Source organism: Aedes albopictus, chromosome 3 (assembly GCF_035046485.1).
Source record: "Aedes albopictus strain Foshan chromosome 3, AalbF5, whole genome shotgun sequence".
In the NCBI taxonomy this organism is placed as follows: Eukaryota; Metazoa; Arthropoda; class Insecta; order Diptera; family Culicidae; genus Aedes; species Aedes albopictus.
Window position 1 is genome coordinate 148,966,912 of NC_085138.1, and position 17,931 is coordinate 148,984,842.

The following is a 17,931-nucleotide window of genomic DNA, read 5'->3' on the forward strand; positions in this document are numbered from 1 at the left end:
CGAGGATTAAAAATAGCATGGTTAGGGGTAGGGGGTCGTCAGCTTTGACCTTTGTTAAGCTTTCCTATATGTATTCGATATTATTTCGATTGTCACAAGATTTTCATCTAGGTTGGGGAATTAGGGGCATAATGGACACCCGGGGCGAAATGGACACCCCTGTTTTTGGTGAAACCGTTGACTTTTATGAAAAACTTTTAATGCATAAGTGTAAAGGTACAAGTCATGATTCTATTTTTCAAAAGTACCATTTATATTGCTTCAAAATAACCAAAATATCAATGAAATTGAAATATGTTTTACATATGGTGAAATGCTTATAATTTCGAAGCAGCATCAAATAAGGTATTACGAGTTTTGGAGTGTGTCCACCATAAAAACAAGTCAATTGTTACCTTATCTATGTATACAAAGATTTAGCAATGGATGAAGTATTTTATTTTTGATCAGAATTTACTTAGAATAGTAATTTTAATGATGTAGTCGGATCGGGGCGAAATGAACACTGGCAATTACGAATGGCTGTACCCGCATTGCATACTGTTAGGCGTTTTAGAGAGTTTGAAAAAAAAAACCATTCCGATTATTTTAGCCTAAAGTTTATTTAAATTACTTTGATATTATGTAAACTCGTCTTAAATGGAGTATTATATCTGTGGTATTGATCTCCATAGGCAAATTACTTAACTGGTCGATGTAACCAAAGAATTAGCATAAAATATGCACGGATGTCCATTATGCCCCGTACCTTTCCTGCCAGCCTTGAAAAACACAGGGTTTACAATTCATTATTTCTTCACAATAAAGACATTGTACCTGCTGTAAATGATTGAAAGACGTAGGAAACAAGTTAAAGTTGTAAGTCAACTGATAATATGTTAAGTTTTACTCCGTTATACAGGCCTATCGTACTCATTTGCTAAGGGTATCCATTATGCCCCTAACTCCCCTATACTGCACAAACCTTGCTTGAATCATTCTAGAAAATCCTGCGAGAATTATCTTTCTATAAAAAAAAAACAGAAAAAAATAATAATCTTGGAAGAGTCCCTTAAGGAACATCTGGCGGTATTGTGGAAGTTAATCATGGAAAACAATTTTGTGCTGCACAGGAGAAGGAATAAATTTCAAAATAGTTTTTGAAGGAATCTTTAGATTATTATTGGCTCTTTATTATGGGGATTTTCAGCCCGAGGCTGGTTCATCCCCGCGAGAATCTTTAGAACAATTATTGTTGAAGAAGGAATATCTGCAAGAATGCCCCTCCCGCAATAATGACAGAAAAAAATCGTGAAAATTTTAGTCATTCGAAGTCATTCATATGGAGGCTTACCAGTATAGGGGGCGCTGAGATTTGGAAATCTGGAGAAACCAGCTCTAATTTTACCATGACAGTACTGGATGAAATGCTAGGGAAAATTAAGCTGATTGATAGGGGAAAAGTATGGAATTTGATTTAAATTTCCTATTGGAAGGAACTGACAACTGGAAGTGATAATATATATTTGAACTTATTAAACTGATGATAAAACGACAGTTAGGTGAAATTAACTATGTTTGGCTACGCAGTCATTGATTGAACAAACGACGTTCTTCATTTGCCCGACGTTTCACCACGAAGTTTGTGGCTTTCTCAGGGGGTAAATATTTAAATATGGTAAATATGTTCAATTAATCATTGCGTAGCTAAACATAGTTACTTTGATCTTAATTTCTTGTGAAATTCTCTTATTTATACATTTCTTGTAGACAGTGTACTAAAATATGCTCTTTTTCATTCTTTTCAGATTCTTTTGATGGTGGTTACATCGTGATTTTCTCATTTGCCAGGATTTGAATGCACATTCTGCTTTCATATCGAATCCATTCCTCGTAACAGCTAGGGAAACAGTGTTTAACCTGAGAGGCACCATTTAGTTCAGTCATTCGCCAAACCTCCAAACCATCCCAGATGTCTCAACCGAAAGAAGTGGAAATGAACACGATGCACCGGGTTGGCTCGGCCAACCGGTTCCAGGTCAACCCGGTTAACCATGACCACGGAGACGGTGGTGATCGGGGAGGAGGTGGTGGTGGTGCCAACGGACACGCAGACGTCACCACCGAAGATGATACCTTCCCGGAGGAGCTGGTGAAACGGCGCACTTCGAGGCTCCAATCGCTACGCACTAGCTTCCGGGGGGACAAGGAACAGCGGAAAAACTCACAAACCACACGGTTCAAGATGGAAAACGGGGACGCGTCCGATTCTAATGAGGACGAGGAGGATAATCTGATTGACGACAACAAATACGCGAGAAGTTTTAGGTAAGTTCTCTGGAGGGTATCCAACCCATATCCGATTTGATTAATATGTGATTAAGAATGTCTGACTTAGTAGTTTTCCCACTTTACGACATCCTGAATTGAACACAACTTTCATATCGTCATAATTTTTTTATCGAAATTCTGCGTCCCAAAGTGCACAACTTGTTCGATTATCGTCCTCACCGTCATAATCCTCTTATTCCGCGTCACTTCCTCTCCCATTTGCAGGCACTTTACGAGGGAAGCCCTCCCACGTGCAGATAACTATAGGAACATCCTCTCCTTCCAAGCAAACAATCGTCCGACGTTGGACGAGCTCCATCATGCCTCCATTACGAACAAGGTAAGAAAGACTATGGGCTTGTCGGGCCGGGCCGGTGGCGGTTTATCAGATTTGCCAGTTTAATTGAATGCAGATGCTATCACGTTTACCTAGTACCTAGTAAGGTGCGACGACAACGTTGAAAGCCGGTCAATGGCGCAAAATTTGCGGAGTGCACGTGTTAGTAAATGGAAAAGATGTTTACTGAGAAATTAATTCAGTGGGTGAGCGCAGACGACAGTCGTCACGACCGTTTGTACCTACCTTTCTTCTCGGAAGCTCGGAAAGGATGTTTTGTTTGTCTGTTCCACTCGGGCAGTTCCGCATTTTTGATGCGTTAAAATTTGTTTTTTTTTTACTTCGAATGATGTCGTTTGCAATGATAAGTCCACTTTGGGCAAGATCTTGGAAGCAGTGATTCTGGTAACGGGGTTTACCGCTTCCGCAAACCAACCAAGTTAACCGGATTTATTTAAAATTATGCTGCGACCAATATAAGCTCGCTTCATTTCATGACAGCTCCGTTCGCACATTTTAACGAATGTTCATTAAGTACCGTCCATCGACGAACAGAAGCTGAGCTGAGATCTGTTGTGTAACATCCTGCTACCAAGCTCACACTTACATGAGTGATACGGGGTCGCTCCATTAATGCCCAAAGCGTCTCACAGTTTATTTACATATTCAAAATTACATAGGGGAGACTGGAGAGACTTGATCCCTGGGGAGACTTGTTCCCCCCATATCTTCTCAGAATCAAAAACAGTTCTCTTCTAGCATATTTTTTCCAAAACAACATCTGGACAGATGACAATGTTTTGGCTACAATTGATTTTAATTGTGTATTGCACTATTTTTTAATGGCTGATGGTTTGTTTTCAATCCTTCAGAAATCTTTTAGGCAATTCCGAAAAATCTCAATAACTTTGTGAAAATTGAACCAAATCTTGTCAAAATTTTACAACACATAGTATAAATAAAATACTATCAAACGCATTTATTCAAATAAGGTTGTTATATAAATATTTCAATTAATGTAGCTTAGTGTATACAACAGTGACATGGGGAGACTTGATCCCTCGAGGATTACACACACATTATACATGTGAAAAATAAAATTCTATTTGGAAGCCTCTATTTACTCGGAATTCTAGTATATTCAATGATAAAACGTGTCAGATAATTATTATTTTATTACACACCATTAAAAGGGGGATCAAGTCTCCCCATTTTCAAAATACGGCATATCCTTAACAATTTAAGGAAATCTTATAATTTCAAATACAGCATATTCATCAAAAATGTAAGAAAACTTGAACAGAAAATGAACAGTAGGCTTCTGGAGTTATTTTCCCTTTAAATTAAACATGTGCTCAAAAGGGGATCAATTGTGACCCATTTTTAAAAAATACATCATAAGACATGCCTCCATAAAAACACAGTTTTGAAAACTTTAACAATAATTGAAAGTCCTTCTGTTGTGTTTTAACTTGCAATAGATGTTTACATGCCATTCTGTACGAAAAATGGATCTAGTTTTATGTTTTTTCTTAATGTTACAGGCAAATTAAGAAAAAGGGATCAAGTCTCCCCAGTCTCCCCTACAGTTCAACTAAAACATTAATCGTATGTCCTGGTTATAAAAAAAACTTCTGGATCATAGCCATTTCTGAACCACGAAGATATAAAAATAACTATGAATTAATAAAACATAAATGAGCTTTCCAGAAAAAAATATTGTGAAATCTAGTGTGAAATGGTATCCACAACTGGCACAAATTTTCCAAAAGTAGTCGACTGGAGTACATTTTTTTTGTCAAATTGATACTTTTTCAAAGTTTTTGACATCCTATTTCCGAATAGTTGCAATTTATTTTCAATTTCAATACAATTCAAGAACGATGACGAATTTCATCGGTCAACGAGAGTGAAAATTTTACGGCAAATCATTTGTTTGTAACAAAGAATACGTGAATTAAAAAATCGAAAACCCTGCTTTAACTAATCTGGAGGAAAATTATAATTTTTATTTCTCTCAAACAACGCATCTTTTTGCCTTTCTCGTACACCAAAGTGTACCGAAAGGCTATATGTTCACTCCAAAAACGAAAATTTGATAGTGCCTCCGGAGGGGTCAAGTGTTATATACCAATCGACTCAGCTCGACGAGTTGAGATGATGTCTGTGTGTATGTATGTGTGTGTATGTATGTGTGTGCGTGTGTATGTGTGTATGTGTACAAAAAGGTCACCTCATTTTTAGATAGTAAATATGAACCGATTTCAACGACCGATGGTTCATTCGACGGGGTACATTGTCCCATTGTTTCCTATTGAAAATGGTTCAGATCGGTCCAGCCGTTCCGGAGTTATGGCCATTTAGGTGTTCCGGACCGGTACCCCAGGAGGGGCCAGATATGAAAATGCAACAAACCCATGCATGCGACCCATCAAACCACGGCATTTTCGATTATCTGATGAAGAGGATGAAGGAAAATAGTCTCTGACTATATCTGAACCGGTAGTGTTCCGGAACCGGTTCCGGGTGTACCGCCGGAAGTGGCCAAATAAGAAAGTGAACATAACCCATGCATGCGACACATCAAAGAGCGGCTTTTTCGCTAACCAAATGAACGGTAAGCTAGAAAATAGTTTCAAACCTCGTTTGAACCGGTAGTGTTCCGGAACCGGTTCCGGATGTCCTGCCGGAATTGGCCAATTAAAAAAGTGAACTAAACCCAGGCATGTGACACATCAAACAGCGGCTTTTTCGATAACCAAATGAACGGTAAGCAGGAAAATAGTTTCAGACCATGTTTGAACCGGTAGTATTCCGGAACCGGTTCCGGATGTCCTGCCGGAAGTGGCCAATTAAAAAAAGTGATCCAAACCCAGGCATGCGACACATCAAAGAGCGGCTTTTTCTATAACCAGATGAACGGTAATCAGAAACATAGTTTCAAACATAGTTTGAACCGGTAGTGTTCCGGGACCGGTTCCGGATGTCCTGCCGGAATTGGCCAATTAAAGAAGTGAACCAAATCCAGGCATGCGACGCATCAAACAGCGGCTTTTTCGATAACCAGATGAACGGTAAGCAGGAAAATAGTTTCAGACCATGTTTGAACCAGTAGTATTCCGGAACCGGTTCCGGATGTCCTGCCGGAAGTGGTCAATTAAAAAAGTGAACCAAGACCATGCATGTGACATGTGACACATGGAAGAGCGGGGTTTTTCGATAACCAGATGAACGGTAAGCAAGAAAACAGTTAAAACCGTATCTAAACCGGTTGTGTTCCGGAACCGGTTCCAGGTGTCCCGTCGGAAGTGACCAATTAAAAAACAAAACCAAACCCATGCATGCGAAACATCAAATCATCAAAAATGTTCGTTAACCAGTTACACGGGCAGCAAGAAAATAGTCTCTGACCACACTTAAGATTGCCGGCAGTGTTGCAGAATCAGGGTTGGATCCATTGCTGAAATTACGCAGGTGAACAAAATCGATGCAAGCGATTAATATGTGTAAAAGAACAAAATCTTGATAAAAATTCAAGCGATCTTGTCAAATTACATAATTTTAGATTCCTGAGGCGTCATTTTACAGTAGGCTGGATCAACGTTGTATGGAAAAATTTAAATTTTATAGCACCAATCCCTCTCTGCGTCTAAAATTACTACGAACAATTTTGATGCAACTGGTTTAGTCCTCGCGCTCTGTAACACGGTAGAAATTTGAATGGGCTTTAATAGGGGAATTTTCGCTTGCTTGCACTTTTTTTTGTCAAATTTTACATGAATCTTATAACCAATGATAATAAAATATAGGCTAAAGTGCGCAGAAAAAAAAATTGCGGAAATGTCTTGATAATGATCGGCATCCAGTCAGTGCTAGTGAAGGTGGTCAAGCAGCCAACTGAGAGATTTGATATTTTTCAGCTCAGCCTATACGTTTAACATAGCGTCGGAATATGAGCCATCAATAAGTTTCCAAATTCAATTATGGCTTTGATAAAATTTTTGCTTTTCTGAATAAGGCTGACACAAATTTTGATTTTCTCTTAAGTCCAGAGGGGTCCCCCCTTGGAAATTTTGGTCGGAATTCAACATCTTGAAGAAGTGCACAAATAAATAAACCAATAGATTTATCAATTTTAAAGTGAAATTAGAGTCTTCCAGAAGTTTTTTTTTATAAAAACCGATGAGTTAAGGCGAAACTAGATGCCTTTCCTCATTTTTTTGGTTTTTGATGCGCTATTAAATAACGAAGCAATATTTTCAAAATCGGTTTTCGTGTACATGTAGAGTGTGGATCAGGGTATCTTCTGATTTTTTTTACGCGGTATAAAATGTTTTTCGTTTTTGCAAAAACCATGTTTGAACAAAATTTCACAAAAAATTGTTTCTGCAAAAACGAAAAACATTTTATGCCGCGTAACAAAATCAGAATATACCCTGATCCATACTCAACATGTGCACGAAAACCGATTTTGAAAATATTGCTTCGTTATTTTATAAAAAATTAAAACCAAAAAAATTAGGAAATGCTTCCAGTTTCGCCTTAAGCGGGTTTGCTTAATTTTTTAAGTATTTTTTCATCAAATACATTTATTATTTATCAACTCCACCCCTCATTGACGAGTCAACGAGCACTGTGACAAAAGATGAAAATCAGATTTATTCCGTTCTAGAGTATTCTCAGGATTCAGGAACCCTTCGGCTTATGGCCGGAAAAAATGTTGAGTACATATTCGACGAGAAAGGCACTATAACCACTAGGTGGATTAACCTGGGTTTTTTTATTAAAGTGCAATCAGTCCTACCCTAGTAACACACATCTTGACAAGCATCCCGAGAAGGAATGAATAACAGCATGCCAAAGTCAGGGTGTGGGTTGGTTATCCTGTTTCAACCGAGATTTTTTACCCTAGGCTAGTTTCCGAAGGAAGCACCCACTTTGTGTGAGTTTGTCGGGAATGAGATTCGATCTCAGGTCCTCGGCGTGATAATCACGTGCTTTAACCATCACACCAGGTCCACTCCACCTTTTTGTGTGGGTATTATGTCAGCGACAAAAATACCTCAACGAGCTATTGGTTTGGTATTGACAACTACTTCCAGGTATTATTCAATTCACTAGTTGTATGGTAAACTCGCAGATTATTATTTTGGTATTGCAGTACCTGATGCCAAAACTTATCTGAAAAATCCCTGGAGGAACATTCAAAGCATTATCCGGAGATTTTTCTGTAGGAACCTCTGAAACAGTTTCTGAAAGAATTCTTGTTGGAATGTCTGAAAAATTCCTAAAACAATTTTCTAGAGGACTTCATAGAGAAAGTTTGAAAGAATTCTAAAAAAATGTTCGAAGATATCCCTAAAAAAATGAAAGAATACTTTCTGAAGAAAATGAAATCATTCCTTGGAATAAGCCTTATAATAATGCAAAAATCTGTGTGGTTATTTTGAGAAGAAATCTTGAAGAAACCCCCACATTTTTCGAACGATTTGCTGGATGAATTTCTGAAGAAACTCGTGGAGGAATATTTTGAGAAAAAAAGGAGTAACTTCTGCAAGCATTTCTACTAAAATCTCTTGAGACATTTTTGAAAAAAATCTTGAAAAAAAAATCATTGGAAATTAATCCGAAAAAATTTCTTACTGAAGTCCTTAAAAATACGTTTAGAAATTCTACGTGGTCTACGTATTTGGTGGAAGCCCCACATCAATTTTAGAGTAAATATATTGTTGAATACCCGGAGGAATTCCTGAAGGTAGGTATGAATTTCTTTAGGAACCTCTGGAGAAATTTCTGCTGAAACCACTCAAAGAAATCGTACCAGAATCTCTGAAAAATTCCTGTAAACAATTTTCTGGGATTTTACTTGGGAATCGATGGAGAATTTTTTGAAAATGGATCAAAAGAGATTTAGAGTTTGTGAAGGGTGAATACTTGTACGAATTAATAAACATATTCCGGGAAAAATAATCTTATCAAACTGCTGGAGGAATTTCATTTAAAAAATCATTGGAAGACTGCCTGAAGGAATCCGTGGGAAAATCCTAAACAATATGGGGAACTTTCAAAAGGAATCCTTGAAAGAATTTCTTTAAAACATCCCTGGAAAGGGTTTGAAGAAATCCGTGAGAGAAATTCTAAAAAAAACCATGGAAGATTGTGTAAAGAGACACCTAAAGCAACTTTTGAAGGAATTCGTGATTTTTTTTTTTGAAAGATTGTCTAGAAGATTCTAAGGGAATCAATGAAGCAAATTTTGAATGGAACTTTCAAAAGCTTGGAAGATTTATTAAAATTCTTGACCATTTCTGCAAGAGATTCATATGGAATTATTGAAAAAAAATCTAGTAGGAATTCCTGAACCAACAAGTTGAAGATATTCAAAAAAAAAAATCTTTTGACAAATTTCCACATGAATTTCTGAAAGAATCACAAAAGAAAACCCTAGAAAGTTTTTGTTTTCGAAAGAATTCTTGGAGAAATTTTTGAAGAAGACTTTGAAGATTTTCTGAAATAATCTAAGGATGAAAGTATTGATACTTAAAGAAATTCATAGAGCAATCATGTCAAGAGTTTCTGAAAAAAAAAACTTTGGAAACTTCCTTGAAGTTTTTATGGATGAATCCGTGAAATCCGTGGAATCCGTGAAATCCGAGCAATTTCTGAAGCATTTTTAGGCATTTTTTTTAAAGAAAAACCCGGAAGAATTTCTGGCGAAATCTCCAAAGGATTTTCCAAAAATATTTCTTGAGACATTTTTAAATGAATATATATCGCTCCTTAATGCTAGAATTAGGTAACACGAAAATCAAAGTTTCGAGAAAAACGACTTTGAAAATTTTACAATTTTTCATGCAGTTGTTCCAAAGGTATACCATATACGGAGCCTTCAAAATAAATATTTTTTAGCATTTATTGCTTATTCAGCTTCTACTCTTTTGGCTGCAACAAAAAGTTTTTAACTATTTTGGTTTAAGCCTTTGATAAAAACAATATATGGTTGAAACATTGTCGAGTTACCTAGTTATAGCACTCAAAATGCAACAATGGAGGGGATGTTCTGAGATACCTAGTTTTTATCAATATTGATATCATTCTTTTCAGTTTTCTTGTTGCAGTATGTAAATTTAAATGGGTTCACATATTGAAATTAACGTGTAATAACTGATTTTGCTAGGATGCCTGCTACAGGGGATGGCCAAAATGTTTGGGATAGGCAACTTTCTTTTCTCTCACAAAAAAGTTCAACAAGCTATAACTTTTCATAGAGCACATCAAAAAATCTCAAATTTTGACTGTTTGTCAACCTATTATGTGTGCATCATTGGTACAAATTTGGGCGCGATTCATTAATATTTCGCAAAGTAAGAACCGTTCGGGTAAAACACTATTTTTCAGACAACTCATTTTTGAGCTGGTATATCTCGGAAACCAGTGAACCGAATTGAATGAAAATTTGAACATACACCAACAATATGTAAATGCTTCACAAACTATTAAAACATTAAAACTATTAAAACATTTCTCGAAAAAATGTAATTTTTTTACATCAATGTCAATAAATTTTAGTGTTGATATCCACTTCTGTTCTCAAGTTATCTCTAATCAGATATATTAGAGCCTATTAAGATTGAAGGAAGAACACATTTAGTAATTTTTGTGTGGTATTGTAAATTTGACTTATTTTCCTCTATATGGGTAAAAATTTCTATCCGGTATAACTTAATTCGCCGTGAAAAATATTACATTTTATAACGTCGTATTGAGTATCAATATATTGTTGATAAACGTTAAAAAATTCATTCAATTCAATTTAAATTTGTACCAATGATGCACATATAATAGGCTGACAAACAGGAAGATGCTATTGTTTTCTGGAATGTTATCAAGATTTCATTATTTACAATATCTGAGGTAGGTCATGTGTTTTTACGTTACTCCATAATCTCCAAAAATCAGTTTTCTCAAGATCATGTTGAATATTTATCATTGTGTTTCCTGTGAAAAAGTATCCAATTGTTTTGAGAAGCTATATTAGTTTTTAAAATAAGCAAAACAAAATCAATAAGCTTTCAAAAGTCTAGTGGAAGTTTCTCTTGTAAATTCCTAAACATTCGTGTTGTTTACAAAAAGTATTTGAAATGTAAAAAAAACAGACGATGCTCTTTCAGTTCATCCAATAGTTATTTCCAATAAATCTTCTTACCTTCTTATCTTCTTACCCAAATTACGGCAGCAAAAATTCTGCAAAGTGACGTAAGCGACATTGGCAATTTCGACACATTTTGATAATTATGCTGAAACCCCTTGGTCATTCTCAAACTTTTCCTCCACAGATGCTAGGTTACGATTAGATCTTGCATCCTTATGTAGCAGATTTAACACATTTTTATTATTTTACCAAATGTATACCAAAAGACGTCGATAACTGCAATGTCGCTTACATCACTTTGCTGAATTACGGCAGTTTGGGATTGAACTCTTGCAAATCTAGCTGAAATCTTTGAGGTCGTTTTCACCAAAAAAAACTATCAGTGAGTTTTTTATTATTCCCGTTCTCCAAAAACTATTTTAATATTCCAGAAATTCCCTCATCAATTTCACCAAGTATTTCTTCAGAGTTTTTTGCTGGGTTTCTTTGGAATTCATATAGAGATTTATGCAAACATATTTTCGATTAGGTACCTAGAAACTCTTCAATATCAGTAATTTCTCCATGGATTACTATTGAAAATCCTGCAGAGATTCCGTTAGAAATCCATGGAATTCCTTCAGAAATTCTTCCGGGGATTTTTATTAGAAATTCTATGGATTTCTTTAGAAACTCGTCCAAAGTTTCCTTCAGAAAGTCATCTATAAGTTCCTTTAAAAAGAAGAAATCTATTACATCGCTTGGAAACTCTTCCATCGATACCTTCCGAAATTGTTCCATGCTTACTAGGGATTGCTCCATATCTTTATACTAGAATTCCGCTAGCAAACCTTCCATAAATTTCCTTATAAACTCTTCCAGAAAATCATTAATTTGTAATTTATTCAGAAACTTCTCTTTGCGTTTTCCGTTGGAAAATCTGCTATTGATTCCATTCAACATTTATCTAAATGTTTCTTTTGAAAGCCTTCCATGAACTCCAGGGATTTCTCCATAAAACCTTGTAGGGATTTTTTTCCTAAATCCCCGAAAGATTTCTTAAGAATTTTTCAATGTATTCCTTTAAAAATTCGTCCAAGTATTCTTTCAGAAATTCCTACAGTGTTCTTACAAGGATACCATGACGCATTTTTCCACGAACTGCTTCAGAAACTAGTCCAGGAAGTCCTGCAAGAGTTACTCCATAAATTCCATTGAAAATTCTTGCTGTAATTTCTCCAGGGTTTCATCAAGTTTTCCGCCGGATATTTATGTAGAAATTTCTCCAGAGATTTTTGCATCCAGTGATTCCAGCAGGAATTCCACCGCAGATTCCAAGAAAAACTTATGCAGAGATTTCTTCAGGAATTCTTGCTGGCATTCCTCCGTTTGTCTAATGATAAATGAAAAAAATCTTACAGATCTTCTTAGAAAAATGTTGATTAAACTACAGAAGGAACCTTTGGTAAAATTATTGGAAAATTCTGGTAAAACCAATTAAGCTTATCGCCTGAAATTGGTAAAATAGTTCATTTGGGAATTCTTGAAAACCTGTGAAACTCAATTTAGTACAAAACAAGCAAAAGTTAAAAATACTGTAAGATTTCCTTGCGAAAATTATATTGAAAATAATTTCTAACTATTCTGCAGGTATTGGTGATATTCTAAAAATGCAAAATAGGTTCCAACTTATACTTGTACTGCCATTGAAATTCCTGAAGAAATACACGAATGAAAAATACTAACCATAAGGAAAAAAACATAATCGAAGGGAGTTCATTTCTTTGAAACACCAAAACACAACTTTTAAAAAAAACTTTGAAAAAATATAAATTAATTAGGCCGTTACAAAAATTTATTTCACTTTTTGTCCCATCACTCTTTGGCTGGTTGAAAGGGGGATAAAAATAATAAAGCATTTAATCTGAAAAATATTAAAAACTCATCGGATTTGTTAAAGAATTTTTAGCAAGACCCGATATTTTGATAAAGATTTTTTTTTATCTGCCCCCTCAAAATGCCAAATCCGGCCAACATTTTTTGAAGGGGGGGGGGGGGAGGGGGAGACAGAAAGTCAAAATTAAATGTGTATCCGCCTTACTACAAACTTAAGCAAATTAACAATGTCTAATTGTCGTAGGGCGCCAACCTGAATGCTTATCAAGGGTGCCATGGGACCACGCTACGGCTCTGCACATACATACACACATACATACATACACACATACATACATACACACATACAGACATCATCTCAATTCGTTGAACTGAGTTGATTGGTATATGTGACTTGACCTCCGAGCCTTCTATCGATTTTTTTTGGGTGAACATATAGCCCTTCAGTACACTTTGGTACGAGAAAGGCAAAAAGAATCAAGTCTACCCATTCTCCCCTATTGAACGTAAAACTTTTCAATGTTGGTAAAACCATTAATTTTTGATAAATTTCCAACAAAACTCGCTTAAAATTCGTGTTCCATTTTCAATTTGAAAAACCTTAATTTTTTGGACCACCCTATATGAAAATTGGTCACCCTAATGACGAAATAAAAAATACGGGTCTAATTATTTCCGAAGAACTACAAGCCCACCTAGTTTCACGACAATCGGAGATGCACTATATCGTTTTTTATGGAATGGCTGATATGCAAAATTTCCGTGAAAAAAGTTTTGAAATACCTTGTTTGTGAGCTGAAAAAATACACTTTTAAAAAATGGATGATATCTAAAAAAAAAATTCTACATTGACGCTCTTAAGTCTCTTCTTGACGTCACAACTAACTTCTTCTTCTTAACTCCCAATTAAGAAAAATCTTGCATATCAGCTAAGTGTTCTATGAAAACAGTTATTAGCTGAGAGCTTCCTCTGTCAATAAACAGGAATTTTTGGGCGGATCCTGTAGGGAATGCTTGCAATCTTGAAAATTTCTCGGGAGTACATTGAAGGAATGCTCAAAATATATCCTGGAATCCCAGGAACAATCATTGAAAAACCTCAGTCCCTGGAAGAGTACCGGGAATCTCCTGAACAATTCCCGAGAGAATTCGTTTGTGGAATCCCCGAAGACGTGTCTTGATGAGTTCCGAGTTGGAAATTTTTAAGAGAAATTCCTGGAGCAATTCCGAAATGAAGCTATGGAGGAATCTTTGAAGCAATCCCCGGATGAATCCTAGAGAAATCTCGGAAAAAAATTTTTAGACAAATCCTGGGAAAACCCCTTGGAAAATTTTTGATGGATTCTCTGATAGAATCATGAGAAAAATACTTGATGATATATCTGGAACAATCTCTGGACTAATCATTGAAGAAATACTGGGGACGGGGGTTTAGAAAATCCAGTGGAGCATCATTGAAGAATTCCGTGAGGAATACCGGTACAAATCTCTGGCAAAATTCCAGAGATAATACTTGAAGGAATTGATAGAAAAATACCTATTGATGTAGTTGTTGAGACTCCTCCCGCCGCCCATTTCTACTACTTTGAATCGTTGCATCAAAACAGATCAATGAAGTTAATACACTCTACTTTCTGCCATAGTGGAACCTATACAAGATCAGTAGCTGTTTGAGTCACCTATTCGAATAACAATCGGACATTTTAATCACTTTTCACATAAAGGAGCATATAAATATAAATAGCAGTGTGTATCTAGCTAATTGGTAAAAGTATGCTATTTATATTGCACCCAAACGTCCATTTGGCAACAGAGTACCTTTTATAGCTTCATAAAGACAGCTAACTTACCCAGCCCCTCTGCGAGCTGGACCGCAGCGTGATGTAAAAAAATATTAATTAAACTTTTGTCGTCGTCGGCGTGATCCCAGATTCCAGTTGACCTCAACCAGCAGCCAGCCATCCAGCGTCACCATAGGGATCGGCGGCAACTACGCCTCCACCAGCAGCGAACGATGCGCGATGCGATGTGATGGGTGCTGCCGTGATGATGTGACCCACAACGGCACCTCATTCATTAATTGGTAAAAATTACCCAGCCCAACCATCCATCCATTCATTCACTCGGTCAATCATTTGTGCGCGGGAACAGATGAAATTTGCAGTAAATGGCCAACTAGCAGCCTTTTTCTTCCGATGGCGGCACAAATGACGATGGCGCACGGCGAAATGAATGAGTGTAAAGGTTAATTGGCATCGACATTGGCACTGCTGTGCTGCTGGACGGTGAAGCATCGCATCGGGGGATGCTTTTGCTCTGGAATGGATGAATTACTCACTCTTTTTAGCTAACTCATGTCAAACGTCAGCGAAGACAATGTAGTGGCGAGTTAATTAAATTTAAGGTGATGAATCACCCAACGTGGTTTTCGTCCGGAGTTTCGCATTGTATATTTGATTGATATGGATATATGTTCCTGATCAAAATTAACCTGAAGCTTACCTTTTTGTTGGTTTTGGCGTGGTATCCTCACTGGTACAAAGTTTGCTTCTCAGTTTTGTGTTCTTTGAGCATTTCCGCAGCTATCAACTGAGAGCGTCCTCTGTCAATGACAATTTTTGCATGCATGAGAGTACTCTATCCTGGACCGATCGGGAATCGAACCCATCACCACGAATAACTGACACATAACTACAGCATACCAAAGTCAGGTATCATACCAAGATGAGGTATTGGTCAGTTAGCCTGGTATTGAAAATAACTAATTTTGGTATTGTGTAGGTATTTATAAAATACCTCAACGAGCTATTGGTTTAGTATCGAGGACTGCTTGAGGTATTAATCAGTTATGGAATAATCCATATTTGTATGGAAGAATCGCCGATTATTATTGAGATATTGCCATACCTGATTCACGTATTATGCACAGTACCCGGGTAGAGCTTAATGGCAAAAGAATGGCAAATTTTACCATTAAAACAGAATGTTTGAATGGCAAAATGTGTTATTTGTTTGTTTGAAATAAGAGTTAAAATAACAAAAATAATAACAAAATTTTGGTAGCAGAAAAACTTAAAAATAACTTATTTTGCCATTGTAATAACAAAGTAATGGTAAAGCATGCGGATTAAATTGAAGAACAAAATAAGTTATTATTGAGATATTGATAACAAAATAAGACCCAAAAACTGTTATCGGTGAATAACAAAATATGACATTCTTGAGTTATTGATAACAGAATAAGAACAAATTTAGCTGTTTATGTGGCGATCAAAATAATGGTAGGTTTAGTTGTTCAAATTCAATTTTAAAATAATGGTAGATTCTGTTGTTATTTCAAAGTAGCAGAAAAAAGGTAAAATGAGCTATTTCTATTAATTGTTTGAGGTCTAAATTATCATAAATTGATGTGCATCAAATAGAATCCATTGCGAATCAAACACACAGCTGAGAATTCGGATTTGTTTACTTTTGCGAGATACGTCGAATTGAAAAGTTATGCTTGAAGTATACAATATAATAGTTAATGGTATATTAAGAGTAAAATATGTTATGGTGCCTAATGTTAATAAATAATTTCTCACAATATCAAAATAATGGAAAATTCAGCTAGGAATGTAAATTATGTTATTGTTTTGATATTTTATACAATTCATTATAAAAGGTGCTAAATTGCAAGTTTTACCATGATAGTACTATTTGTTATTGATGTGTTATTTAGCATTATTCATGAATAACATATCAATGACAAGATTTGCTATGATTGTATATTTTGCTATTGATTTGCCATTTTAAGTTTTTCATAATAACAGAAGAATGGCAAAACGAGATATGATGGCAAAACCAGTTATTATTTTGTCCTTTGTTTGCCATTAGCCTCTACCCGGGTATACACACCAGTTATTATTTTAGGTATTTTACCTCTTATGCAGGGTATTCCTCATTCAGGTTGCAGGTATTCGGTTTTCCATACCTGAGTTTGTTATTCTTCAGCTATTTTCTCCTGCTCGGGTATAGATACCTTTCTCCAAGCCCTTATCAGTAGGTCGGCTCCAGAAGCACGTTCTGCTCCATTTGGGAAATTTGTGCCATTATAGATCATATATGCCCTTACTTACCTATTTTTTGCAATTTACTACAAAACATGATTTCTTTCAAAATGTATTTTATGTATTTTTCAAGGTCATGAAGGATGTTCTTGCTGAACTGTGACTCGTCTACATACGATAAGTCAAAAAAAACGTTGAGAAAGAAATTTTAAATTGTTTTTTTTTTTTTTCTTATTGAAAAAAAAATACATTTCTTCATATATTTTGAAAAATTTTGCTAAAATTTAAGGAGATTGTTAGGAACCGTCTATATTTATTATATTTACCCTATACGAATAGGTCTCTCTTTCTCACTACCCAAAGCAGAGAAGCAGAGAATAACCACACTCTCTCCACCTATTGCCATAGCAGATAATACCATTGTAATTAGAACATAATCGATCCTTGCGCTATACACATCGTTTTCTCTCTAGCAACAAGTTTCATTTTCGCGTATCACGTGTTTCGTAGCCTAACCACGTCGCGTTATTATTCGAGTGGCAGAACCACATCCGAAGACCACTACTTCGTCGCGAGTGTCCCCACAAGTCCGGAGAACCAGCTCCGAACATTATTGGTCCTTCGAGGAGCCGGATTTGTGCGTTTTAGTGGCCAAAAACTGGCGAAGAAAGTGATAGATTGTGTGTGGTGATAGTGTCACAGTCGCTGCCTCTAGTGTGCTGCATTGCGAGCGGCAATTTTGGCGTCGAATTCCGATTCGACGATTGCGGATCCGGTAGAGCAACCGGAATTTCTACTACGGCCTGTCCCCGAAGCGCGGATACCACGGAGACGGAGCATTTCGAGGCGCATTTCGACACCTTCCTCCAGAACCTGGCGAATCCAGCGTGGCTTGGGTCAGCGAACAAAAGAGGTTAGCGTGAGTACACACACGCATCAAGGTACGGCTATTCTTTAATACAAATAAACTTGCATGCGAGTTTCATTATAGTACATAAGGAATTTGTTCGCGATTTGATTGATTTTTTTGGGCAATTGACCACGCTACGTCTTTTGGAATTTGATTGGGTTTGCGATTTGGAAAAATATCTGGAATTGATCTGAAAATGGCATCTTTGCGCGAATTGTGCAAGATCGAGCGGGGGTACATGGACTCCATGGCCAACGTGGAGGCATTTGTTGCGAATTTCAATGCACCACGTGACACG

At 36.4% G+C, this 17,931-nt stretch overlaps 1 protein-coding gene across 4 annotated transcripts in view; it reads left to right on the plus strand.

Moving 5' to 3' along the window:
• Positions 1–17,931, plus strand: part of LOC109416416 (solute carrier family 12 member 1) — a 304,485-nt gene that overhangs the window by 232,852 nt on the left and 53,702 nt on the right. For all 4 annotated transcript variants that reach the window (XM_062843069.1, XM_029871839.2, XM_029871840.2 and 1 more), the window contains 2 exons: positions 1,788–2,307; positions 2,536–2,650. In XM_062843069.1, the coding sequence (XP_062699053.1) occupies positions 1,952–2,307; positions 2,536–2,650 (471 nt within the window). In that variant the 5' untranslated portion in view covers positions 1,788–1,951. The remainder of the gene's footprint in view (positions 1–1,787; positions 2,308–2,535; positions 2,651–17,931) is intronic.